At 44.4% G+C, this 27,559-nt stretch overlaps 1 protein-coding gene across 1 annotated transcript in view; it reads right to left on the bottom strand.

Annotated features, from left to right (window-relative positions):
• VAT1L (vesicle amine transport 1 like) overlaps positions 1–27,559 on the bottom strand; it is a 175,877-nt gene that overhangs the window by 81,533 nt on the left and 66,785 nt on the right. The window contains exons 4-7 of the mRNA XM_032284518.1: positions 25,161–25,303; positions 11,657–11,760; positions 8,744–8,799; positions 2,826–3,020 (exon numbers count right to left, since the gene is read on the bottom strand). Coding sequence (XP_032140409.1) covers positions 2,826–3,020; positions 8,744–8,799; positions 11,657–11,760; positions 25,161–25,303 — 498 coding nt within the window. The remainder of the gene's footprint in view (positions 1–2,825; positions 3,021–8,743; positions 8,800–11,656; positions 11,761–25,160; positions 25,304–27,559) is intronic.

Raw genomic sequence — 27,559 nt, 5'->3', positions numbered from 1 at the left:
ATGGATAACACCCTTGGGACCAGGATGTGGTACCTCCTGACTGACCCTACAGCAGCCCCCATGCCGCTTAGAGTAAAACCCAAATTTCTATGCAGCCCTTGCTGACCCACTCAGACTCTCCTTGTACCGTTTTCTCCTTGACCTTTGGCATTCGCCAGGATCTTTTGATCCTTGCCCCTTTGTTTTTGGAGGTCCCTCCCTGTGTTGAATTCTCTCCCTTTAGTTTCTTGCCTCCTTCATGTTCCAGCTCAAAATGACACCTGCCCAGAGAAACCTTCCTTCTTTAAAGTTTCTCTATAGCATGCCTTCTCAATAAACATGATATCATCCCTGAGGGGTGAACACTGGCTCTCGGAAGATAAAAAAAATTGCTCTTTTAATATGGAAAATACAGATGTACATACAGGACATAAACACACACATACATGTACCTATACACACATGTATATATGGTAGTAAAACTTCATAGGTTTATTGACAAGGCAAAATAATATCTAAAAAATCTCTTTAGAGGAGCAACAATGAAAAAGAGGTTAAGCAACATTGCTCTGTGGAAACTAAGTCTCCCCACTCCACTCACCAACTTACATCCTAATTTATCTCCTTCCAATAATTTATTACAACAGGCAACTGCCTTGCTTGTTATTATTTCAGTATTTCCTATCTCCTCCTACTCCTCTGAATGTAAGCTCCATGAAGTCTTGGGATCTTGGCTATTTGTTCACCACTCTATCTCCAGCATTAGCCCAGTACTGGGCACACAGTAGTTGTTCACAGTATTTGGTGATTCAATTACCATTGTAACCAAGGGGTGATTTCAAATACTAGAACAGGCCAAGTGGACCCCTCTTGTATTTCAATCCTCACTCAAATGCTACCAGATCTGTTGGGCCCTTTTGGACACTGAGTTCAAGTACAAGTCACCTTTTCTGCCCCATGGATGAGTTAATCTCTTAGCTTTTTTCCTGATGATTCTGTGTTCTCTCCTTCCTGACCATTGAGAACTGAGTAATGAGGTAGCCCAGCCCTTTTCCTGTTCCAGTGAGACAGGATAGTGAGTGAATACTATACGGGTGTCTGACTCATTACAAACATTTAAAGAAAAGTATAGCAATAAGCTAGCTGTATTGGCAGTGACACAGCAGAAGGCATGCACAACTATCTGATTTGATTTAGCACTAAATTGAATCATGGCGAGCATCTGCAATAGAGAAAAGACTGGAAGGAAGTAAACCAAAATGTTAACAATGTTATCCTTCTCTGGAATGTGGACTTGCAGTTTATTTTCTCCTTATGTTTTTGGTTAATTTAGGAATTTCTGCAGTGAGGATGTGTTTATTTTGTCACAAGAAACAAGGTTTGTGGTGGCTTGAGGTTTTAAGCTCATATATGACATTGCAGTATTAGAGAGATATAGGCACATTCCTGGTCCATTGATCTAGGACTAGCCGTATTGAAATATACAGTGACCCCCAAAGTGCCTTTCTAGTGGTTTTTCTGTGCTTAGAAAAGTCATCGCATTTGGGCCAATGTAATCTTTCAGGCAAACAGCCACTTTCAGGCAAACAGACATCTTGCCAGAAGCACACCCAGTAAAACTTCAGTACTTGTTTTATATATAGAGAGAGAGTTTTGCTCTTGTTGTCCAGGCTGGAGTGCAGTGGCACCATCTCAGCTCACCGCAACCTCTACCTCCTGGGTTCAAGCAATTCTGTCTCAACCTCCTGTGTAAGCTGGGATTACAGGAATGCACCACCATGCTCAGCTAATTTTGTATTTTTAATACAGACAGGGTTTCTCCATGTTGGTCAGGCTAGTCTTCAACTCCCAACCTGAGGTGATCCGCCAGCCTCAGCCTCCCAAAGTGCTGGGATTATAGTCATATGAGCCACTGTGTCTGGCCCTTGTTATATTTTTAAAAGTTATTTGTGACTTGCAAAAGTACAATAAAGTAGTTGTACTATAAGGCACTTCCCTCACACAAAATGCAAAACATACAAACAAAAAATCCCGCATATTTAAAGATATTTTTCAGGGGCTTCATGTCTCCTTGAAGCCAAGGTTACAAAATCTTGACTTAGGTTTCTTAGTGAAATGCGTCTTAAAATCATTTCTTCTACAAGCAGCTGCCATTAACTGACTTCCTAAGTGCCCAAACCTTGCCCTTACTTGAAGAATTTTCTAGACCCTGTGTCCTCCTAGCAAGGGGCATATGAACCAATACAACCAGTTCACGCTTCAGTGTCCTTCAGGGCTACAGTAGGGCTTCTTAATGTTCTTGTGATCAAGGAGTGCTTTCAAATCCTTTAACTTTTGGAAGATCAACTAACAATAAGACTCAATTCAACATGAGACCCGACAATTCAGCAGTAATTCTAAAGTCCATAGTGACAGCTAAAATCTCCCTGGGGCTCAAAGCATCCAGCTGAGCACACAAATCATTTTAGCTCAGGGCCACTGTCTGCTCTGACAGTGATCTCTTATTTACTCACAAGGTGACAACATATATGATGCTGCAACAATGTACACATGGTCATGTAACCACACTACATTGTAGACATCCATCAAAATCTGGTGACCTGATTCTGGAAAGGGTTCATAGCACAAACTGGTGTGATAAGGCACGTGGTTTGCAATTCACCAAAGAACTTAAAGTATTTCTTACATCCGAAGTACTACTCTATGGTACAGTGACTTTCAGGACCCTCATTTAGAACAAATCCATCTGAGAAAAGAATCATTGAGTAGAAGATTGTATTTGGCTGCCCAAACCTCCCTGAGTTAAAAAGAGGAGTTTATTTGCAGAGGAAAAGCACCAGTCTTACCTCCTCCAGGGCCCACAAGGAGTCCACCACAGGCTTTATCTTCTTCTGGTTGTACAGCCCTATGAGTTTTTCCACCACTGCCCGAATGAGGCCCGCCCGGCCTTGTTTGAAGAGCAGATTTAAAAGGGAAAACCCAGCGATGACTTTGTTCTCCTCGTACAGCTTGATGGGGTTCACTTTCTCCACCTGCCACCACTGCAAAGAGAGGTGGTGTCAGGTTACAGGAAGTCAATACCAGGGTTAAGGCTGCATTTGCAGCATTACTAATGCTATCAGCTACTACACGGGGAGCACGGGGCTGCAGCTAAGCAGACTCCAGCTGGCCAAGGAGTTGCTTTTGGTGGTGTTTTTTTGTTTGTTTGTTTTTTGTTTTTGAGACAGAGTCTCGCTCTGTTGTGCAGTGGGGATAGCTTGGATCACTGCAATTTCTGTCTCCCAGGATCAAGCAATTCTCTGCCTGAGCCTCCCAAGTAGCCGGGATTCCAGGTGCCCACCACCACGCCTCACTAATTTTTGTATTTTTAATAGAGACAGAGTTTCACCATCTTGGCCAGGCTGGTCTTGAAGTCCTGACCTCGTGATCTACCCGCCTTGGCTGGGGGTGTATTTTTTTTAAAGCATCTATTTTGCTAGGCACTGTTGCAAGTGCATGGGAAGCAATGCAAAGTGATGCGTATGAGACACTCAGGTCTAAGTGGGAGAGAGACCAAAACTAACTGCAAGGCCACACATAGTCGAAACATTAAGTACACGGTCAGGATCATCGGCTCCGGAGTCGAATCGTGGCTCTACAATGTACTCTGTTGTGAAGTGTAAAGCACTTGGCTCAGTGAAACGTGGTGGTGATGACGGGGTTGGTGAAGCAGGTAGGATGGCAGAGAGGTTTACATAGTGTTGTGGGGGACACGATGGAGGTGGCCACTCTGACTGCAGGAGCAGCTTTCCTGGGTGAGTGGTTATGCTAAGCGTGAATCTGGGGAGGTGGGTAGGGATCCGTTGGATACAGAAGAGGGAGGAGGGGTGATTTAGGAAGAAGCGATGAAGCCAAAGTGTTGGGACTGAATCAGTGGTTCTAAACTAGGGGTACTTGGGTCCCCCAGAGGGCATTTGATAGTGTTGGGCGATTTGTGTTTGTTTGTGATGAATGAGGAAGGGGGAGGTGCTACTGGCATCTAGTGGGTGGAAGCCAGGGATGCTGCTAAACATCCCACAATGCTAAGAACAAAGAATACTCACAGCAAAGAATAATCCACAACAAAGAATTACCCAGCCCCAAATATCCACAGCACTAAAGCCGAGACGCCCTAGACTAAAGTTCCGGGTGGAAACCTACAAACTGTTAAATGTGGCCATCTCTTTTCTAGTCTGTCATCTTCCCCCTTCAAATATCAAAATAAGTAAATAACCCACTAGAAACCTAGAGAAATGGGTATCCATATGCTTTGTTGTGATTTCATTGGTTGGCTGTAGGTTAGAAACCCAAATGCCCAGTTTCTGGGGGATTCTAGGAGGTAAGATGTTTAATGTCACCTCAATATAGGGTGCAAAGAAGATGTGATGGGTGCTTAGAAACACTGATAGTATTTATGCCATCAATGAGCTTATTTATATTCTGTCTCTTTCCAAAAAGAATTAAGGAGACTCACTAAAGTGAAAATTTTTGATTTTTTTAAATTGGGAAATTCATGTCATTAGGAAAATAAATGTGGAAAAGACAGGCTGAAAACAGTGATGCGATTCATAAACAAAATTCTATACAAAAACACATTCAGAGAGGACCCGGGGGCCAAGAAGAGCCATACATTTGACCGTGGGCTTCTTGGCTTCAAATTTCGATGGTCTTACCTGGCAAGGGTTCGTGGCACACACGGAGTGGTAAGGCAGGCAGTTTGAAAACCACCAAAGAATCTAAAATATTCCTTACATCCAAAATACTATTCTATGGGACAATGATTTTTTAAGCCCCTTGTTTAAAACAAATCAACTTGAGGCCGAGTGCAGTGGCTCACACCTGTAATCCCAGCACTTTGGGAGGCCGAGGTGGGTGGATCACGAGGTCAGGAGATCGAGACCATCCCGGCCAACATGGTGAAAACCCGTCTCTACCAAATACAAAAAATTAGCCAGATGTGGTGGTGCATGCCTGTAGTCCCAGCTATGTGGGAGGCGGAGGCAGGGGAATCACTTGAACCTGGGAGGCGGAGACTGTAGTGAGCCAAGATCTTGCCACTGCCTTTCAACCCGGGTGACAGAGTGAGATTCCCTCTCAAACAAAAACAAAAACAAAACCAAAAACAAAAAACCAACTTGGGAAATATAGCAAATACAGAAAAACAACAACTTGATTCACAGTGTATCTGCAATGCCTTAGTGAATGTTTGTGGAATGAATCCCTGCTGCAAATGTACAATTCCCGCACAGTTAAGATTAACCACAATTCCTGTGGTTTAGAGGATTATAGAGCCGAACGCCTAGTTTAGAATCCCGGCTTTGTCACTTACTAGCTGTGTGACTTTAGGCAAATCACTTAACCTCTCTGCGCTCAGTTTCCTTACTGTTCTTCATGCGGTGGTTGTGAGGAGTAAATGTATTAATGCATATAAAGTAATTAGCACAGTGTCTGTCATGTACGAGGTGCTCTAGAAACATACACATTGTCATTATCTTAATTTGAACAGGATGTTTTCGGTTTAGTGAATAAGAGCTCCAAATCTGGAGTCAGATTGCTCTGTAAATGTTAACTTCCTCTATTAGTATCAACATCGTGATGGTGTGAAAGAAAATGGCATGTTTAACAAACAGTGAGGCACAAGCTCAGCAGCAATTTGAAGATGCAACATCACTAAGATAGCCCAGCGGGAGATTTCTATATAATTCTAATCAACCTTTCATTTCTAAGCCTCTCCTGAATACATTGAAAAAATTTTTTCTAGAACTTTTCAGAGAAAAATTCCACCTCTTGGTTTTCATTTCTCTTCCAAATGACCCTTAGTGTTTGAGCAGGCCTCCAAAAGAAAACATCCTCAGCCAGGCGCAGTGACTCATGCCTGTAATCCCAGCACTTTGGGAGGCTGAGGCAGGCGGATCACAAGGTCAGGAGTTCAAGACCAGCCTGACCAATATGGTGAAACCCCGTCTCTACTAAATGCAAAAATTAGCTGGACGTGGTGGCGTTCACTTGTAGTCCCAGCTACTCAGGAGGCTGCGGCTGAAGAATCACTTGAACCCAGGAGGCGGTGGTTGCCGTAAGCCGAGATTGTGCCACTGCACTCCAGCCTGGGCGACAGAGCAAGACTCCGTCTCAACAACAACAACAAAATCATTCTGGACCTCCAGCTACAAAGCATTCTGGTAGTGGGAATCCCTGCTCTGGGGAGAGGAATCTCCATCTCCGTCCTGGCTGTGCTTTTACGAATGCCTTCATTGAGCATGGGTACACTGCAATTATTTCATTAACACTGTGTGTTGGGATTGTGCATTTAGGGGAGAAAGGGAGAACACTTCTTACAGGTGTATGCAATTTGGGACCAGTGTGGTTACCCACAGCAGTCTGTCAGCATCATGTTAATTACAGCCACAGCAAATAGCAGCCGTGTATGGCACAAAGCCTGTCTTCAGGGGATACACTCCAGACAGCGTCCTTCATTAGACTCCATTCTTGCACCTCCTGTAGGTTCTGTAGTCAGGAGGGTCCTTGACCCGTATTTTAAAGCCCAAATGCAAAGAGAGGACTTTTGATTCAAACTTGACAAGTGCAGGAAGTATTATCTATTCCAGAATGTTTGGGGCTGAAGTTTCTGGCAGCCGATGTTGGCACTTGGAGGGCATATGAATACCCCATAGTGCCATACTTAGAATGAAATCCAAACTCCTTGCCCTAGTTTTCCCTGGCCACCCAATGTTTAGCTCCCACTTAGAAGTGAGAACATGCAGTATTTTAAATTGCCTCCACCCATCCTGGTAATTTCTATTTTAGCACTCTGTTTTTATCTCCTTCAAAGGTTTAATAGTCATTTATAATCATGTTATTAACACATCTTATTTTGGGTTTGTTTCCCTCATTAGTATATAAGAGCCAAAAAGGCCCAAAGTGTACTATCTTATTTACTGTGATAGCCCAGTGCTTGGCACAATACCACAAATAGCAGGTGCTCAAAAAATGTTTTTCAAGTGGGTGGATTAATTGATGCTACACTGGCAATTAGAAGCCCAAAAGTAGAGGGGGCAAAAAGAAACACTTGTGAAAAGCAGCTGTTGGTGTAGGGCAAAAATAAAAGTTCCTGCCATTTGACCCAACAATCCCATTACTGGGTATACAGCCAAAAGAAAGTAAATAGTTCTATCAAAAAGACACAAGCACTTCTATGATTAATGCCATTCTATTGACAATAGCAAACACACGGAATCAACCTAGGTGCCCATCAATGGTGGACTGAATAAAGAAAATTTGAGACATATACACCATGGAATACTATGCAGCCATAAAAAAGAATGGAATCTCCTTTACAGCAACATGGATTCAGCTGGAGCCCATCTTCCTAAGCAAATTAATGCAGAAACATAAAAGCAAATACTGCATGTTCTCACTTCTAAGTGGGAGCTAAACATTGGGTATTCATGGACATAAAGATGGCAACAGTTAACACTGGGGACCACTAAAGGGGGCTGGGAGGGAGACAAGGGTTGAAATACTGACTACTGGGTACTGTGCTCACTATCTGAATGACAGGATCATTTGTATCTCAGACCTCAGCATCATAAAATATACCCAGGCAAAAAACCTGCATATGTACCTCCTGAATCTAAAAAGTTGAAATTATTAAAAAAAAAATAAAGGCCCTGGAACGTGCACAAAAATAAAAATAAAAAAAGAATGATAAGGAATGTGGGCTGGTGCTGGGGTGCTGGTAGTTCAAGGAAGAGAAGGAATTTGGGCTGGGGAAGAAGAGGTGTTGAAATTATATTTTAAAAATTAAGTTTGGCCAGGTGCAATGGTTTGCGCCTGTAATTCCAGCACTTTGGCAGGACAAGGCAAGCAGATTCCTTGAGCTCAGGAATTTGAGACCAGCCTGGGTGACATGGTGAAACCTTATCTCTACATATGTACATACATACATACATAAGTTGGGTGTAGTGGCATGCACCTGTAATCCCAGCCACTTGGGAGGCTGAGGCAGGAGGATTGCTTGAGCACAGGAGGAGGAGGTTGCAGTGAGCCAAGATCACGCCACTGTATTGCAGCCTGGGTGACAGAGCTAGACTTTGTCTCAGAAAAGTTCAAGCCCACATTAGTATAATTCTAGCAAGTACAGCTCCAGATAGGAATATAGATCAGAGTCAGTTTGTAATGATAGTGACATGAATGCCCAGGGATGTCGCTTCGCTATGGCTAAAAAACTAACCACCACATTCAAAGCGTGATCACCCAGGACAGTGGTTCATGAACTTGTCCGAGTCTACAAGTCACCCCAGGATCTTGTTAACATGGTAGGATCCCCGTTTCCATCTCCAATTCAAGAGTCTGGGGACACAAAGAAATCTCAAGTACCCCCAAAGACCTGGTCAGAAAGTGGCAAACTGAAAGGCTGGCTTCTCTACAGAGCAAATAAAATGCACTAATGCTAAATTCATTTTTGACCAATGATTAAAGACACCAAAAACTTAAGCAATTTTGACTGAAATGAAAATGAAGCTTTCTTGAGTTTCACTGACACTCCCACCTCTCTGTTTCATTTTGACAAAAGTAGTCTAAATCCTGGTCCTGGTCATTTTCAGTGAGCAGGGCAGGAGTGCAGGCTTTATTGGAAATGAATGATGAAAATGAAAGACAAGATTAGATCAATGCCTTATGATGGAAGAGCTCACAACTTGAGAATCAACGTGCCACCGCAGTCCATCAGATGTGTCTGGATACTTACTGATTTTGCAAAGCTGAAGAAGCTCTTGGTCTCTCCAGTTACCATGTTAGATGAGCCTGCAAATGCAAGATGCCCACATCAAGCAATTGTTAATGAAAATTGACATCTTGTTATGCATGAAATAAAAAATGGCAATTGTTTGGTCCAGAACTGGCAAAATCTTGAAAACAAATTTAATTAAGCCTTGGCAAAGTGAGGGGGATGAGAATGAGTCATCAGGTTGGCTATTTTAGCTGTATGTCTCTGATCCAAGAGAAATTGACATTTCTCATGGTGACCGTTTCATTACTTTGAAAAATTGCTTATGTAGCAAAAATATGATATAGGTCAACATTTGAACAAAATGATGAGTTGCTGAAATGTCTTTTTTGGGTCTGTTCTTTGAGACTGAGAAGGGAGTTCCTTAGTGAAACTACTTTTTGGTACTGAATTTGATTCCCCAGCAAGTAAGGGGCTTGGGGCTCTGACCTGGGCTGGGTGCTTAACTGGTGGGAGAGGTGGAACAGAGTTAAAATACAGATAGATTGGAAAAAACGGGCATAGAAGCTCACAGGTGAGAATGAAAAGAGGTTCAGGGACCTAAAGAAATGGTGTGACCGATGTGTCAGCTCCAAAGAGGACTGAGACAAGTGTCACAAGAAACTGAGCTTTGCCAGTTGGACAAGCAATATTCAGAGGGCAGATAGGAGATAGAGTTAGGAAAGATTCCCTGAGATTCTCATAAGGAGAGAAAAGGCCCTTTACAGGGTTTAGGGGCAAGGGAGGGGGAATGAGAGAGCTCTTAACAGTATGGGGAACATACAGATACCATACAGGTGCTTTTTCAATGACTTTCCTGCCCTTTCTCTAAAGATGTGGGATTAAGTTCTTCTCAAAGAGGAGTTATTTAATAAAATAATCATGTGTATTTTAAACTAATTATTTAGCCTGGGTGAACTAGTAGCCAGTTTCAGGTTGGTGCAAAAGTAATTGTGGTTTTTGTCATTACTTTTTTTGGGGGTGGGGGATAGAGTCTCACTCTGTTGCCCAGGCTGGAGTGCAGTGGCACAGTCTTGACTCATGGCAACCTCTGCCTCCCAGGTTCAAACAATTCTTCTGCCTCAGCCTCCCAAGTAGCTGGGATTACAGGTGCATGCCACCACACCTGGCTCATTTTTGTATTTTTAGTAGACACGGGGTTTCACTATGTCGGCCAGCCTGGTCTCGAGCTCCACACCTCATGATCCTCCCGCCTTGGCCTCCCAAAGTGCCAGGATTACAGGCACGAGCCACCGTGCCTGGCCTGTCAATATTTTTAATGGCAAAAACTGCAATTACCCTTTCACCAACCTAATAATTAACTATCGCTTCTGTTTGTATGGGGTGAGTACTTCTGGTCATCACAGTACTAGACTTTAATTAGTGACCAAGTGATCACTGTAATGAATTAGATAATCGTGAAATACTCAAGCTGAATAATCAAGTTGAATTTCACCGGAATGACGTCATGAAACGGGGCAAAAATTGAATTATAGGTAAATGGTAAGGATGACTACATCATTCATCTGCATTTGACCCGCATGTTAGTCATATCCGATGTCCTTGCAATGTGTGTGGGCTCTCATTGATAATAATAAATTACACATCCACTTCAAAGGAAATACACAGCCATCATTGAAATTACTGGCACACTCCAGCAATGGAATGTTTACCTACCTCTGGTGAGCTCAGCCTTCTTTCTATTACAATGATCTGAAGGTGACAAAAAGAAGCTTGCATATCTGTACCCCTCAAATATTTATTTTATAAGCTCTTCAGGCAATAGCAGGTAAATGAGTGTTTTTCTGTGAGTTACCCAGACTTAACACTCAGTTTTCTATTGTACCTACAGGGGACAAAGGTACAAAGAATCTCAAACACTGGATAAACCCAATATTATTTAGCTTCAGAATATGCTATCTAGTTTCAAATACTCCTATTTTAGTTTACGGAGACTAATGTTTAAATTAGTTTGTACATCTATGACAGAAAAGAAAACAACAGAAAGGAGGCCCTGGAGCCTTGTTTTGCTGAAGAAAATCTTTCCAGTTTTTTTTTTTTTTTTGAGACAGAGTTTTACTCTTGTTGCCCAGGCTGGAGTGCAATGGCATGATCTCAGCTCACCTCAGCCTCTGCCTCCTGGGTTCAAGCAATTTTCCTGCCTCAGCCTCCCAAGTAGCTGGGATTACACTCGTGCGCCACCATGACCAGCTAATTTTGTATTTTTAGTAGAGATGGGGTTTCTCCATGTTGTTGAGGCTGGTCTCGAACTCCTGACATCAGGTGATCCCCCTGCCTCGGCCTCCCAAAGTGCTGAAATTACAGGCATGAGCCACCGTGCCCGGCCCCCAGTTGTTTTTTATACATCTCTTCCACTCCTAGGAGCTCAGAAGTGGATGTAGAAATAGATGAAAATGGATATGTGCTCCATCTATCCCAGGCTCCATCCTGAGTGGGACACTCAGGAATAGTTGAGGGGACAAAGAGTGTGTACTTCTCAACTTCTCCAATAGTGAAGATCCTCCCTTAAAGCCCCCACATCCGAGCTACGCTTCCCCATCCTACTGTGGATCCTTCATGCCTTCTGTATTTTTGAATGTTCTTTGAAGTCGTTAATATTTTCCAGCTTTGCTACCCTCATGGGTGATATCCCTTAATGGTTCTACTCACATCAGTGACCACATTGGCGTGGTCTTACTTTATCCCACTTGAAATAATAGGATATACGACGCTACACACGTTATTTTATAATTGAAAAGAAATCACAGCAATAGAAACATAGGAAACATTAAAAAGTGAAACTCCCCAATCCTACTAACCCAACATAACAGCATACTGCACTTTTCATAATTCGCTTTTTTGCTGGCCGCATCCCTGCTGCTGTTCAGCACTCACCGTATAAAATGTAGGTTCCCAAGGGCTTGAGAAGACTGAGACCTTTTCCAGTGTTGTCTCCACAGAGGCAATCCAAAACGATGTCCACGCCTTCAGCCGAGATTCTAAATGGTGAGAAGGCAAAGCAAAATCCTGTGACCTGTCAGGGGCCACACCACCAATCCCTTTCCTTTCCTGCGTCATATTGTTTGATTCCCACCATAAGGAACCCTGAGAATGCCAGGAGTAGCTGTAAACGGGGCAGTTGCCCAGGAGGTAGATTTATCTTCCTGGATCCAGTGATAAAATTTCACACAGCCGGAGGCAGCTAAGAGTCTGGTTGGTAGCTGGCACTGGGAACCAGCCTGCGCTGGAGGAATGAACATGGGGTCAGCGGGTCTGAGTTTGCATCTAGCTCCTTCACTCAAATTCTCTAGTTTCGGCTTTCTCCCTTGTAAAGTGGAGCTAGTATGTTTGTGTGTGTGTGTGTGTGTGTGTGTGTGTGTGTGTGTGTGTGTGTGTAAGAATGGAGGCTCAGGCTTCTCACAGAACAGTCATTCAGTTTCTCAGTTAGCAATTCCTATTTGTAGAGCAAGAGTTAGTTGCCTGGCTCTGTTCAAGGTGCTGGAGATGGAATGAAACAAACTAGTATGCTCCCTGTTTTCGTGGGGCTGCGGCTCTAGCAGGGGCTGACCTTCCCCCTCCCAACCTCCCTTTACAGTGAAGACATAAAGCATGTTAATCTAACTTGTAAGCTTCTGTTCCTCCAATGTCCAGGTCCAAACTAAAACTGACTCCAAGAGGAAGAGGGTTAAATAGAGATGAGCTTCCTCCAGCAATGGGAGGCTGTGGAGTAGAAAGAAGCCACATTTGTATTGCATTAGACAAAACAGTCTTGATCTCTTCTTCTTCTATTCATTTATTTATACATTCATTGATTCACTCACTCACTCATTAACGCATGTAAGCAACTTTTACTGGGCTCCTATCGTGAGAAGTCCATACAGGAGGGGCCTGTAGAACAGGAAGGCTCTGGAGATTGTGCGGAAGATATTCATGCCATGCCCACGGAGATCCCTATTGTGGCAGATCCCTGCTCTGTTCAGACAAGAATGGCATTTCTTTGTGTTTGCAAGTTTGCAAGATTATCTTGTCTTAGCAAATACCTCAATGTTTCTACCTCCAAGTTCACCCTAGCAAAATTTAGGCATTGCAGCATATGTCAACACAGCTGGGTCCTGTGTCTATAGTGTCACTAACTAGGAAACTGCACGTACATCTCCTGAGTGCAGAGACTAAGTCAGCTTCCCCATGCAGCTGAGGCTTTATGTGACTGTGCCCTTCAAAAGCCCTCATGTCACGCCTAAAATGCAGCCCACTACCAAGGCACGTCCCACATGATCAGCTTAGCTTCCTGCCTAATAGAGCTCTTATCTGCACAGGGGTGTCCCCTGAGAGTTCAAAACAAGGGAATTAGGACAGTGGATCTGAAAGCTAAGTGTGTACTGTAATAACCCGCACGGTTGGTTAAAACACAGATTGCAATCTTCCCCTTCTTCTCTGATTCTGTAGGTCTATGATGGGGATTTGCATTTCTAACGATTCCAGGTGATGCTGCTGATCATTCCAGCTCTGCACTCCGAGAATTGCTGATCTAAGCCAGTTACTCAGGAGCCAAACTGGCATTTTTTTTTTTCAACAAATTAACTAATTTGTTCATTAGCTATCCAGGACTGGGCGCTGCACTAGGCACTGGGGAATGAAGTGGTGAGCCCAAATAGATGTACTTTCTCCTCTTTTTGGAGCGTGTAAGAGGCAGATATTTACCAATAATTACACAAATAAATGTTAAGTTGAAATGTGGTCTCATGCCACTAAGGGACTCTAAACTTGTGTAAATTGAGAATTTTCCCAATCAGGGCTATCAGAGAGGCATCCCTAGGGAGGGAAGGAGTAGAGTAGGTAAAGAGTAAAGGGAATGGTGTCCTAGGCAGAGAGAAGAGCATGTGCAAAGGCCCTGTGGTGGGAGGCAGCCTGGGAAGCAGCCAGTGTGGCTCAAGTAAAAAAACAAAGGGGCACTTGCTTCGAGGTTGAACTGGAGAGCCAGCCAGGCGTTGGAGCACACGGACTCTTGGTTGGTGGGCTTCAGGTTGGTGGTGAGGTCTTTACTTTGCGTTATGGACTGGGTAATTGTGCTCCTGTTACCGTCACTCCTGCCCAGGTCTGTTTTCTGCCCAGTTTGCTCACTCCTGTGGGAGTGAGGTCCTGCTCTGCTTTTGCCAGCCAGGCCTCCTGAGCCATCAAGTCCTCCTAGTGAACTGCATTTCCCCAAGACCTCTCCCCTTGCCTGCAGGATGCCCACCTGTGGTCAGAAGCAGCCTCACCAATATTAGGCCACGCATACCTCCTGCTGTACCCCTGAAGGGTCTGCCAAGCCTTGGATTTTCATCCTCTGATGCTCCTCACATCTGCATTCCACCTGGCGAGCCACATTCTCTCCCACAAACTGCCAGTCATAACTCCTTGTATTAGTCCCACTTTGACCTGTTGCTCCGTCCACTGGACTCGGCTTCTGCAGAAATGCAGGGCATGCCCAGAGCCAGCAGTGGCCCATAAACTCCTGTGCATGTCCCCATCTTCACCTCTCACCGACAGCTCAAGGCATTTGGCCTTTTGATTGTCCCTAGAGCTTTCTGACCTCAGGGCCTTTGCATGTGCTGTCATCTCTGTCTGGACAGCCTTTCCCCTGCTCTCCTTAGAACTGGTGCCTACTCATCCTTTTCAGATCTCACTCACAAAGGACATTCCCAGAAGAGCTATAACTAATCACTCCACCTGAAACAAATCTCCATTTTAGTTTCCTTTATGCTTCAGTGTCTACACTGGAGATACCTTTTAGTACCTATCAGAGGTTACAATTATTTATTTATTGATTGATTTTCTCTCTCACCAAAATTTAAGCCCCATGAGTCAGAGGCCATGTTTGTGCTACTTATGATGATATCTACAGCCCTTCTCTTCCTGCTGGATATACTGTTGCTTCTCAAGAAATAGTGATTGACCAGAGGAGTTCGCAAGTGCTTCAATGAATGGGTAACTGAATGAATGAAAGACAATGAAGAAAACAGTTTAAGACTGGTATTCTGTGTCTCTATATGTGTGCTTCCTTGGAAAGGAAACTCATATTTCAGAGCTCTCCTATATAACAGCTATTCCATAATTAACCCTCAAAAAAGTCTGTAAGGCAGGCATTTTAACTCCACTTAAAAAAAAAATGAAATCAAGGCTTACAGATGCAGCCATCTTGCCCAAGCTTACCAACTAGCACAGCTGGAATTCAATTCTAGGTTTAGTTTAACTCCAAAGATGATGGCCTTTTCACCACTCAGAATTTAAGACTTAATAAATGTTCAAGCCAGTGTTAAGTGTGGAAGCATCACTTTAGCAAGCAGCTCTCAGAAGCAGCCAATTTAATGTAGTCTTTGGAGAAATCAGGCTTAAATTTCGTCTTGAAATAAATACACGTACATTGAGAGTCTTATGGTTGATCGAAGTTTGACCGGGATCAAACATCTAGACCAAAAGATTTCTCTTTTTAAGCTGGTTTCCCCCCAGAGTTTATAGGAGAGACCCAAGTTCAGAGTCCCACAAATTAACCCTTAATTTCCAGCCACTGGATAACCATTTGCTAAGTGTTTACTTCACGTTAGGCACTGTGCATGCTGCGTTGGGAATATACAGAGAAGGCTAAAATAAAGTTTGCCCTGACCATCCAGGAGCTCATGGGCTACAAGTGGAGACATCTATAAATGGACCAAACACACAGTGATCGCTGCTCCAGTAGAGCAACTTAGGGGTGTTGGAAGATGACCCTTTGTTGAGGATTGGCAAATGACCAGGCGACAAAGGGAAGGCATTTCTCAGAGAATAGTGTAACAGCTTGACCTAGGACAATGAGAAGGTTTTGGGACACTAATCGTGGCAATGAGGAGGCCTGGCCACTGATTCCTTCTGGAAGGACCCTAAGAGTGGTTGTCACAACTCACAGCTAACATGGAGGTGGGTAGGCAGTGGGGAGGCAAGGGAAACAGTGCTGGGCTTAGGAATATAAATTTTATTTCAGTGTTAAGCATCTAGTCCTGCTACTTATATGCTGTGTGACCTTAGGTGAGTTACTTAGCCTCTCTGTGCCTCCTTTCCTCAACTGTGGAAGGGGATGATGGTGATAACACCTACATTTTCTTTATGAAGCTTGAATGAATTGATGCAAATGGAACACAGAACCAGCTCATGGTAAGTTCTGGGTCCATGGTAGCTTTGATTGATTTCCATTTTTCAAAACGGCTCAACTTCCAGTCTTTTGGTTGGGAAGAGGGCATGAAAATAAAGTATGAAAAACCTCTCCAACTCAACCATCAGTCTAAGCAACCTCAGGGTGGGTGGAGACACCAGCCCAGAAACCACTGGAGCTGGGGCTTGCTGCTCTTGACCTTCCAAGGAGAGTGTGTCACACTCTTGAGCACTTACTCTGTCCCAGATGGAGTGCCGAGAGCTTCCTAAGTGTTTAATCCTTGAGACTGGGTCTTGCTCTGCTGACCAGGCTACATTCATGTGTCATGCCAATCCTCTGACTCTGGGGCCGTCATTATCCCCATTTGATAGATGAGGAAACTGAGGCTCAGTGAGGTCAGGTGACTCACCCCAAGGCCTACTGCATAGAGTGGGAAGATCTTAATTTGTTCCATCACATCTAGAAACCAGGCAATGGCATCAGAGTTGAAGTAGGGTTTCACAGGGTAAGTAGTGGCCAAGCCCGAGGTGACCACCAATATCACTTCTATGCCATGAAGGTCCGCAGCAGGGATGAGCAAAGCTGGGGGCTGCTCCCTTGGGCTTAACACTAGAAGGAGACACTTGTGGGTCTCCTTCATATTCAGGCCACCAGCCCCTTTTCTCCGCCCCTCCCCTCCGCCGCCTCTCTCTTGGCATTTCTACGGTTGAATCACATGCGTATCCGGGGGTCAGGAGAACCGCAGATCCTCTCCTTCCTGCCGTCTTTGCATCTTTTTGAAGGTCAGTGGTCAGGTGGAGGTTGCGAGAGGGGAGGGGAGGTGGCTTCTGAGGGGGAGAAGTTGGGCAGAGGCAGATATCATTCTCAGGACCTGAGGGTGAGGAGGAGGCTTTTGCCCTTTCTGTTAAACCACTCCAGCAGCTATTGCACCTTTCGAGGCAAGAAATGTTTCCTCGGGTACGAATTTCAAAATCGAAAAGTGCTCTTTTCACTTTGAACCCTCTTCAGTCATGACAAACCCCATAAAAGGATCCTACTGAACTGGACTTGGTTGGGTCTATTTAGAATGTTCCCGGTCCCATAAGCACCCTGTCTCAGTGACACCCACATTGAAAAGCGCTGCAGTAGCCCTTTTAATGAAATAATCATGAAAATCACAAGTGCTCGGAGCTGGAAGGCTCATCAGAGAAACAAGGGCTATCCTCATTTCTGTGCCTCCCCACCACACCGCAGACTCTGGTTTCCGGGGGTGTTCGCCACTGCCTGCGTATATATATATGTAATTATGACATGAAAGCAAAGAGGGTGTGGCAGAAGGCCAAATGCAGCAGTTCCTTTGTGTGCTTTTTCCTGCTGCCATAAATCTCTGCGGATTTAAAAAGCAAACACAAATAGCCCCAGCTTGGGGATTATATGAGCCAAATTCAGCAGCAAGACACTTTGGAGTTGCTGATCCAAGACCTTCATGTCTGTCCTTCCTGTGTCCTCATCCCTGGCCCCTGGGTGGTGAATGCTGCTTCTTTCCTTCTTGCCCACACAGATCAGGGAAGAATTTCTTTTGAGTGGTGGTAGGTTCCCACAGAGCCAGTACTGGGAGAGAAACCCTTCGGACTTGCCAAGAAATGAATTCCCCTTTATCGTGACTTTGCTGTCCAGCTGGGTCTTTGGCTCTCCACTCCGTTTTCTCTTTCTGAATCCCTTTTTCTGAGAATTCATCTGTGCCATGGCTTTAACCATCACAGCATGAGACAATTTCCAAGTGTCTGGCACTTAGTAGGCTTTTCACAGGGTGCCAAGCACCATGCTTGGCACACAATAGGCTTCTTACAGAGGATGGGACACAGTGCCTACTCTACCATAGGCTTCTCACAGAGTGCCAAGCACAGCACCCAGCACATGACAGGTTTCTTCCAGGGGACGAAGCATAGTGCTGATGTGTGGTAGTTTTCAACAGAGTACCAAGTACAGCACCCAGCACATGATAGGTTTCTCACAGGGGACCAAGCACAGTGCTGATTTTTGGTAGGTTTCAGCAGAATGCCAAGTACAGCACCCAGCACATGATAGGTTTCTCACAGGGGGCCAAGCACAGTGCTGATGTGGTAGGATTCTTGGTGTTTACTCTTAGTAGCTCCCATCTGTACTTAGCAGTACTACCTCCAGGAATCCCTTTGTCCCTATTCCCTCCAGGTGATTGAACTCTCATTAATTTCCACCAGTTTTAAAATAAGCTCCCATTATGTGCCAGGCCCTGTGCTAGAAGTGCAGGAGGTCAGTCTGATCTCTGCCTTTTCTGAGTGTATACCCCTTAGTGTCACCTATCAGCGGAATCTGCAAGATTCAAGTCATTTGAACAAGCAGCTGCTCCCTCTCGATCGGGAGTTGGATTCCTTTCTCCGCCGGCTTTGTGGTCCTTTGGCTAGAGACTGTGCTTTATCCCAGGTCCCTAACTTCCAGAGCCAGCTCATGTCTATCAGTTGGAAAATGCTCAAAAGGGGTGCTTTTTTAAATCATTAAGACTGGGTCTTGTTCTGCTGCCCAGGCGCAGTGCAGTGGCATGATCCTAGCTCACTGCAGCCTCAAACTCCTAGGCTCAAGAGATCCTCCTGCCTCAGCCTCCCAAGTAGCTGGGACTACAGGTATACAACCATTGCACACAACAAATTGTTTTTTAGAGATGGGGGCCTCACTATGTTGCCCACGGTGGTCTCAAGCGATCCTCCTGCCTTGGCCTCCTAAAGTGCTGGGATTATAGGCGTGAACAACCACACCCAGCCTAAGGGAGTGGCTTTGTACTCACTGGGGCTCCAGTCCCATTTTCCCTGGCCTGTTAGGCAGGCCCCCACTCTCGCACTGTTTTTATCTTATCTAAAGGAAGTCATTACAGCTTCCAATGCTCATTGTCTAACAGTAACAAAAAGGAAAAGAAGTCTTGGTCTCATCTTGCAGTATTTTCCCTAGTCATCGGTCATTCTGTCTTATTCTCCTTCAAAATCTCTATAGGCACCGCCTCTCCCTTGCCCCTCCTGCTACTGATTTTGGAGGTCTCTTCTCCCACTCATCCTGTGCACGGCAGCCAGATCAGTTTTCTTTAGATCCGCCTTTCAAAACAGTGCTTAACTGCTTCAAATCTGCAAAGAAGTCTACATTTCTAACATAATCCACTGTTTACTCCATTTAAGGGCTTTCAAGAGCCACATCAATCTAGTCCAGTTCTTCACCAGGGTCTGGAGATGTTTTATACTTTCATGACTTGAAGGGCAGGGGGGTGCTACTGGCATCTAATGGGTAGAGACAGGGGATGCTGCTCAACATCTGCAATGTACAAGGTAGCCCCCCCTGACAACAGAATGGCCCTGCCCCAGATGTCCACAGTGCTAAGTTTGGAAGCTCTGATCTAACCCCTTCCTACCATCCAAGCACCTCTCAAAGCTACATGCTTTAATACAGGCAACCTGGCTTCCTCCATGTTGGAGGAGCAAGCCGCCCTCACTGCCTAAGAGTGTGTGTGGGTGCTAGAAAGGTCACAAGCTCTGGAACCACAGCCAATGGAGACTGAGTCCCGTCCCATTTATTTGCATGGCATTTACTTAACCAGGCTTGCTTTGCCTCCCTTTGAAAAACGAGGACAGTATTTACTTCATAAAATGTGTAAGACCTAAAAGAGAGCTCCTATGTGTTCTTCAGGCTTCCATTTAGGCATTGCTCCCCTGTGCCTCTGCAGTGCCCTGTACTTCCCCATCGGCGGCCAACCCCATTGTCTTGCATGGGGATATACTTGTTTTGCTAACCATTGTATCTTCATAGTCTGTTTGCAGACATCAACAATATAGATGGTCCTCCGTGTACAATGTTCTCACTTAATAATTTTTCATCTGTGTGATGTACCCATACAACTGTTCAGCTTCTCACTCTTAGCACAGTATGTAGTAAGCACGAAAAACCCTGAGTTGTTGAAATTTTCAATATTTTATTGTAAAATAGGCTTTGTGTTAGATCGTTTTGCCAAACTGTAGACTAAGGTAAATTTAGGGTAGGCTAAGCTAAGCCATGATATTCGGTAGGTAAGGTGTATTAAATACATTTTTGACTCATGATATTTTAAACTTATGAGTTTACAAGGATGTAACGCCATTGTAAGTTGAGAGGCATCTGTACATGAATAAATGGAAAAAAACAAAAGGTCTGAAATAATTTGTATACCCATTTCCCACCCAATGAAATATTAAAATGTTGTGTTTTGTGGGTGTTTTTTTTTTGTTGTTGTTGTTGTTTTGAGACAGTCTTGCTCTTCCACCCAGGCTTGAGTGCAGTGCCATAATGTCAGCACACTGTAGCCTCCACCTCCTGAGTTCAAGCCATTCTCCTGCCTCAGCCACCCGAGTAGCTGGGATTACAGGTGTGTACCACAGCGCCCAGCTAATTTTTGTATTTTTAGTAAAGATGGGGTTTTACCATATTGGCCAGGCTGATCTTTAACTCTTGACTTCCAGTAATCCTCCCACTTCAGCCTCCCCAAAGTTCTGGATTTGTAGGTGTGAGCCACCCTGGCTGGCCTTATATACATTTTTGACTCATGATATTTTAAAATTCTGATGGGTTTACAGAGATATAACTCCACTCTAAGTGATGAAGCATCTCTATATGAATGAATGAATGAACAAAAGGTCTGAAATAATATTGTATACCCATTTCCCACCCAGTGAAGTTTTAAAATGTTATTTGATTTGTTTTTAAGGCAGGTTTTTTATAGCTTTATTGAGATACAATTGACATACAGTAAACTGTACATATTGAAAGTGTTACAATTTGGTGAGAGATGAAATATGTTCACTCCTGTGAAACCCTCACCACCATCCACGTAATGAACATATCCTTCACGTCTGAAAGTTTCCTCGAGTCCTCTTGTAAACCAAGAGGAGTTTTGCAGAATAGAAAGCTCATAGAATCGAACACCTCTGAGGCCAAATCTGCTCCTACCTTTCAGTCTCCTTATCTGTAAAATGAGGAATGTTCACCTTATAGGATTGTCTCAGGTGCACAAAAAATGGTCTGACTGAACTCGTAGCAGGGTAGTAGGAGATCAACAAAGCGTAGCTCTTATTATCTGCCTGTTCTGTCCAAGATTCCCTTGTGTGGATTCTCTCACACTTCCCTCCACCTACTGAAATCGATCGCACCCTTCAAGTGCACCTGAGGGACTGTCCATCTTGACGTGCTCTCTCTGATCTTTCTCTTTCCCTTATTTCTAAAGCCCTTGCAGTCAGGTACACACAACTCAACGTTTCTAACGCTTTGGCTTGGTTTCAGTCATAATCATCTCTCTCCTCATACAGAGAGACAAAGAAACTGACGTAAAGGTTAGGTCTGTATCATAAATATATATTTTTTTCTATTCCTTTTACAATACCTGCCTCAAGGCTGAGAATGTGTTCAAAGGAGGCTTCCCGATTGACTGGCTTATAAAAGAGTTTTCATCTCAAGAAAATTTTATCTTTTTTTTTTTCTGGTTCATCATACACATAATAGTGTGACAATATCTGTGATCAAAAAATAAAGAGAAATCACGCTGCATGCCACTCCTATTCCATGTTAGTGGTTGGATTTTTTGCCTTTCCTTTCATTTTATGTCTACATGCACTGAGAATTTGTACAAAGCTGTGATCACAGAGTAGATGGAATTTGGCATTCTGCTTTTTTCACTCATTGTGCTACCATGGGCATTTTTTTCATTTTGTGGCCATCTTCATAATTATCATTTTTTAAGGGACTGCACAATACTCAATATGTGGGTGTAGCATAATCTACTGAACTGTTTCCCTTCTGTTGATTGTGGAGGCTCGTTCTGAATTTTCACTATTGCAGACAATGCTATAATTCATTCTGTCAATATGTGCTGAGCACTTAGAATGAAGCAGAAGCAGGGCTTGGCTCTGCAGCAGGCAGCCTCGTACCTAGAGCTTTGCTCTTCTTATTTCCTAAGAGTAGGTCTGCTGGGATGAGAGGTCATGTCAACATATTTCTAACTTGCTGGGCATTTTGAGTGTAATCCCAAGGTCTCTACTGAAAAACACACTGAGGCTGGGTGTGGTGGTTCATGCTGTAATCCCAGTAGTTTGGGAGGTCGAGGTAGGTGGATCATCTGAGGTCAGGAGTTTGAGACCAGCCTGGCCAACATGTTGAAACTCTGTCTTTACCAAAAATACAAAAATTAGCTGGGCGTGGTGGCAGTTGCCTGTAATCCCAGCTGCTTGGGAGGCTGAGGCAGAAGAATCGCTTGAACCCGGGAGGGGAAGATTGCAGTGAGCCAAGATTGCACCACTGCACATCAGCCTGGGTGACGAGCGAAACTCTGTCTCAAAAAAAGAAAAAACCAACCAAACAACAACAACAAAAAAAAACAATGAACTGCGGGAAGTCACATTTGTAGGAAGGTGAGGGTGAGGGGGGTCTCAAATACCTTTTGCTCCTCTGACATCAGCAGAAATCGGTGATTCGGGGGCTAAGAGAGTAGACGCAGGGCAGTGGGAAGATGACAGGATGGGGCGGATGCTGAGGAAATGGGGCAGGCAGGAGTTCCCTGGTTATGGGCTATTACTTTTTCAGAAGAGATACTGTCTCCCTCCCACTCCCTACATTCTGCCAGCTGGACTGGCCTCCTTTCAGGTTAAGTTCAAACTTTTCCTGACCCAGGACCCTAGCCCATGGCATCCCCTGCTAGTCAGAAATGCCCTTCCTTTGACCAGCTTCTCACCCCTCAACTCTCTGCCAAAATCCCACTCTGTGATTGACAAGGTTTCTGATTTCTCCATCTGTAAGTATTCACTAGCACCTTGCATTTCGGTACCAGAGCACATGTCAAAAATGTGAATCAGTTACTTCTCTTTATAGTTTTATTTTTTGTCCTCTCTCTCCCCCATTAAGACTCTATGATTCACGAGGACAGTGACGCTCAAGGTGGCATTGCTGGATCTCTTGCCCTGGCACAGTCTCCAAGCCATCACAGACACAAAGCACAGATGTATTAAGCAATCATATATGTGAATACGTGAAAGAATGCTTGCAAAAATACTACATAAGGGAGTCAAAGAAAAAATTACTGAAGAGACAAGATAGCTCATTTTCCAGACCACAGCTTAAGACACTCGAGTTAAAGAGGACCTGAGGGCTATGGAACTGGCAACTGGATGTCTTCAAAGTTGGCCTGCAGCCTGTAGACATCTGAGAAACAGAGGGTCAGCTTCTAACATCTAGCTTTAAGCTTTCCTTTCACATCCTGATGGAACTATGGGGACAACCTTAAATTATATACAATGCCCTGCATTTAAAATTTAAAAACGAATCTGAAAACCCAGACCATCAGAACCCCCTCTTTTTAAAGAAACTTCCCAAGTTTCACCAAATCAGTTCTAGAACTGTCATCTCAAGTAACCAGCTCTCCCATTGACTTGTCCTTCAGTTTTCCCACCTTCATCCGTGATTTGAAGAAAATTATTTCCTTTTGGAGAGAGGCTCTTGCTGTCACCCATACTGGAGTGCAGTGGCATGATCTGAGCTCATTCTAACCTCTGCCTCCCAGGCTCGAGTTATCCAGCCACCTCAGCCCCCTGAGTAGCTGAGATTACAGGCATGCATCACCATGCTCAGCTAAGTTTTGTATTCTTAGGGGGGCATAGGTAAAGACGGGGCATCACCATGTTGGCCAGGCTGGTCTCAAACTCCTGGGCTCAAGTGATATGCCCTCCTTAGCCTTCCAAAGTGCTGAGATTACAGGCATGAGCCACTGTGCCCAGCCTTGTTTCTTTATTATGATACTATCTGGACAACCTAATACTTTTGTATATAACAATTTTGTGTTGGAAAATGAGAATGCCAAAACAATGGCTCCGGCCTTAATCTGAATCCTCAGGAGCCGTGAGTGGCATAGACCCTCAGAACAAGCGTGGAGCCCAGAGCAATAGCCAGAGTGAGACACAAATCATCTGAAAGAATGGCGACAGCTGGGTTTCCAACTGACTCCGTGTGTTGACACACACGGCCATGATCAATAACTTCAGAATCACAGGTTATAAACCATCATGCTCCCAGGTGATGACAACAGCCAGCAGATGATCTTGCCGCCCCAGCCTCCCTCCTCCTATCCATCCTCTCCACACCACCAGCGACTGTTCAAAACTGAAATCAATCATAGCACCACTTTGGTCCTGCAGTGGCTCTTGGTCTCACCCAGGTTGGAGTCCAGTCCACATTTCCTAGATTGGTGTATGTGGTCTTTATGTGCCTTGGACACCTGTCTCCTTGCCTAGCCTCATCTCATGCCCCTCCTTCCCTTTTCCCCCAGGTGTCCCTTTGCCAATATATATAATTAGATGAGATAACAAGACATCACTGGACTTGCACCCCAGTAAACCTTGTTGTATTTCTCCCAGACTCAGAGTCACTTCCATTTCTCAGTATGCACGCACATGGCTTTCCCTTCCCAGAGCAGCCCCCTCCTTGCCCCTTTCTTCCTATGGGTAATTTTGGCTCATGCTTCATTCCTCGGAGAGGTGCTGTCTGTACAGGAAAATCATGGGCTCCAAACTTGAAATGCCTGGCTGGACTACAGGCTCCACCCTTTACTGTCAGTGCCAGGTGGTCTGGGTGCATGCACTGATAAGGTTTCTCAGTTTGCTTTCAGTAAGGGGTAGCCAATGACCTGAGCCGTAGTGCTAGAATATGAGCAGGGTGTGTGTTCTTTCTGGGACTGACTCATAAAACCTCCGATTCATAACCCTTTGGAGCTCTCTCCCCATTTGCTGGCTAGAAGCAAAGGACCTTAAGACCCAAGACAATAGTGGAACTATAAGATGAAAAGAGCCTGAGTCTCTGAATGTTCTTACAGCAGATCATCCACCAAATATCCACCTTAAGCTGTCATGTGAATGAATGAGAAATAAACTTCTACTTGTTAAGATGGTTGAATAGGAGCTAGCGTAACTTTAATAGCTTTAAATAATTAGCTTTGTAAGTTACTTAGCCGATTTATTCCTCGGTGATAATGGTGGGGTTGCTAAGAGGATTAAATGAACTAATACATGTGAAGTATTTGGCACAAAGCTAGTAATACTAAGCCCCCAATATACTTTTGCTATATATGATGATGATGATGATCCCTCCTTTATATAAGTGCTACTGCTCTGTGAGAGCAGAGCAAGGACCAGCCTGGTGCTGTTTCAAAAGCAAACATCTTACCTTTTAACTTCTTGCACATAGTCTGCATTTCTGTCAAAGAGGTGGGTCACAGAGTCTTTGATTGCTTCATGCTTGAAAGTAGAGGCTGTTCCAAAAACAGTCACATTGGGGACAGTGGAACACAGCTGAGCCACAGCTTGGCCCTGGAAGGAAAAGACAATAGATATGTCACACATAGGAGCCAACATATCACAGCCAGTCTTTCTGGGTGTAGAGCGGCATTCCTCATTGGCACGATTGCCATTTTTTTTTTTTTTTTTTTTTTTGAGACGGAGTCTCGCTCTGTTGCCCAGGCTGGAGTGCAAGGGTGTGATCTTGGCTCACTGCAACCTCCGCCTCCTGGGTTCTAGCGATCCTCTCACCTCAGCCTCCAGAGTAGCTGGGACTACGTGCGCATGCTGCCATGCCCAGCTCCTTTTTTATATTTTTAGTAGAGATGGGTTTTGCCGTGCAGCGCCGGCTGTTCTCAAACTCCTGAGCTCAGGCAGTCCACCCACCTCGGCCTCCCAAAGTGCTTGGATTACAGGTGTGAGCCACCGTGACTGGCCAGCATTTTTAAGGTTGGATTAATCTTTGTTGCAGGAGACTGTACTATGCATTGTCAGACGTTTAGCACTCCTGACCTCTACCTACTACATGCCAGTAGCATCTTCCCAGTTGTGACAACCACAGACATGTCCAGACATTGCAGAATGTCCCCTGGGCGGGAGGACAAAATCTCCTGTGGTTGAGAATCACTGGCATAGGGGAAAGGCAATGGCAATCAGACGAATGCAAGCACCAAGACTTAACAACTGTTATCTAACCACACTGAGCTGCCCATGGCAGCAATGCCACCTACTCCACAGGGCTCTGGCAGATGTCTTAGTTTGGGTCCCCCAGAAGCCAAACCTGAGATAAGGATTTGAATGTAGGTGTTTTGTCTGGACAGTGATCTCAGGAAATAACATGGTATTAAGACAGTATAAAAGATGTGTTATCAAGGCCATATCTACCATGCATAACTGGAGCTCAATTCCCCTAAGGAATCCTGTGAGTGTGTGCAGAATACGCCTCTGAGTTATCCCAACCATGGTTAAGGAAGCTGGAGTATTTATCTAGCACATTTCCATCTGATACTTGTTGAGGGCTGCTTCTGCAATGGTAATTCTTGTGCCTGTCTGGCTTGCTCTGGTCAAGCGTCTCCCACTTAGCAACCTTCGGCATGTTAAATGCAGAAAAGATAGGGTGTGGCTGACAGCATCTTCTACAGAGAGGTGTTAAATAAGGTATTATGTAACACAGGTCAAGGACCTGGCACAAAATGTGACTTAGATACTCAATCCATCCTAATTACCTTTTCCCTTTAGGGGCTTATCGTATCCATTGCTGAGATGCCCCGTCATATAAAGAAAAGGTCAATGCAAGTTTTAAATATTAAATGGTCCGGGGGAAATCACAAATGCAGTTAGGAGTAGGTTTATTTTTCCGTATCCTTTTTCAATATGGTCAAAATTGAAGTCATTGGACAAAATATTGTGGTCACGTGTATTCAGACATTTTCCAGTAAAACCTAATTTTCTGGTAATGAAGATGCATTCTAAAACCAAGCGTTGTCTCTTTCTGGTGTTCCATCTGCCATTTTAAGGAGGGAAAATATTCTACCAGAGTCATCTGTGATGTTAATTTCTGCTTATCATCTTATTTTCATGTCTTCATGCTAGCGGACTAAATCAGCTTGGCAGGTCAATTTATGGAAATGTTATCTTATCACCAGTTGCAATTAAAGGCAACATTGAGAGAATCCTAGAATGTCAGGGTTGGAAGATCATCCAATTACCCCCTCCCCATAACTGCTCAGTAGTTGAAGAAGACATTCAGAAAGGTTAAGGTTACCCACTTTTTCAGAGGCAAATCTGGGATTCAAAGTAAGGTCTCCTGGTTTCCAGTTATTTCATTTTCTTTTTTTTTTTTTGAGACAGTTTCGCTCTTGTTACCCAGGCTGGAGTGCAATGGCGCGATCTCGGCTCACCGCAACCTCCGCCTCCTGGGTTCAGGCAATTCTCCTGCCTCAGCCTCCTGAGTAGCTGGGATTACAGGCACGCGCCACCATGCCCAGCTCATTTTTTGTAGTTTTTCGTAGAGACGGGGTTTCACCAGGTTGACCAGGATGGTCTCGATCTGTTGACCTCGTGATCCACCCGCCTCGGCCTCCCAAAGTGCTGGGATTACAGGCGTGAGCCACTGCGCCCAGCCAGTTATTTCATTTTCTATTGTGTTATGCTGTCTACTTATTTTGACATTTTAAGCTAAGCAGGCTTTAAGGTTCCTACCTAAAATAGACGTGTTGCTGGCACACTCCCTGGGAGGTCAACATTTCAGAATATGGGCGTGAACCTGAGACTCCGGACAGGCTATAG

Source organism: Sapajus apella, unplaced genomic scaffold, assembly GCF_009761245.1.
Source record: "Sapajus apella isolate SASKATOON/1434 unplaced genomic scaffold, GSC_monkey_1.0 scaffold15, whole genome shotgun sequence".
Classification (NCBI taxonomy): Eukaryota; Metazoa; Chordata; class Mammalia; order Primates; family Cebidae; genus Sapajus; species Sapajus apella.
The sequence above is the reverse complement of the archived record's forward strand: the minus strand, read 5'-3'. Positions and strand labels throughout refer to the sequence as shown.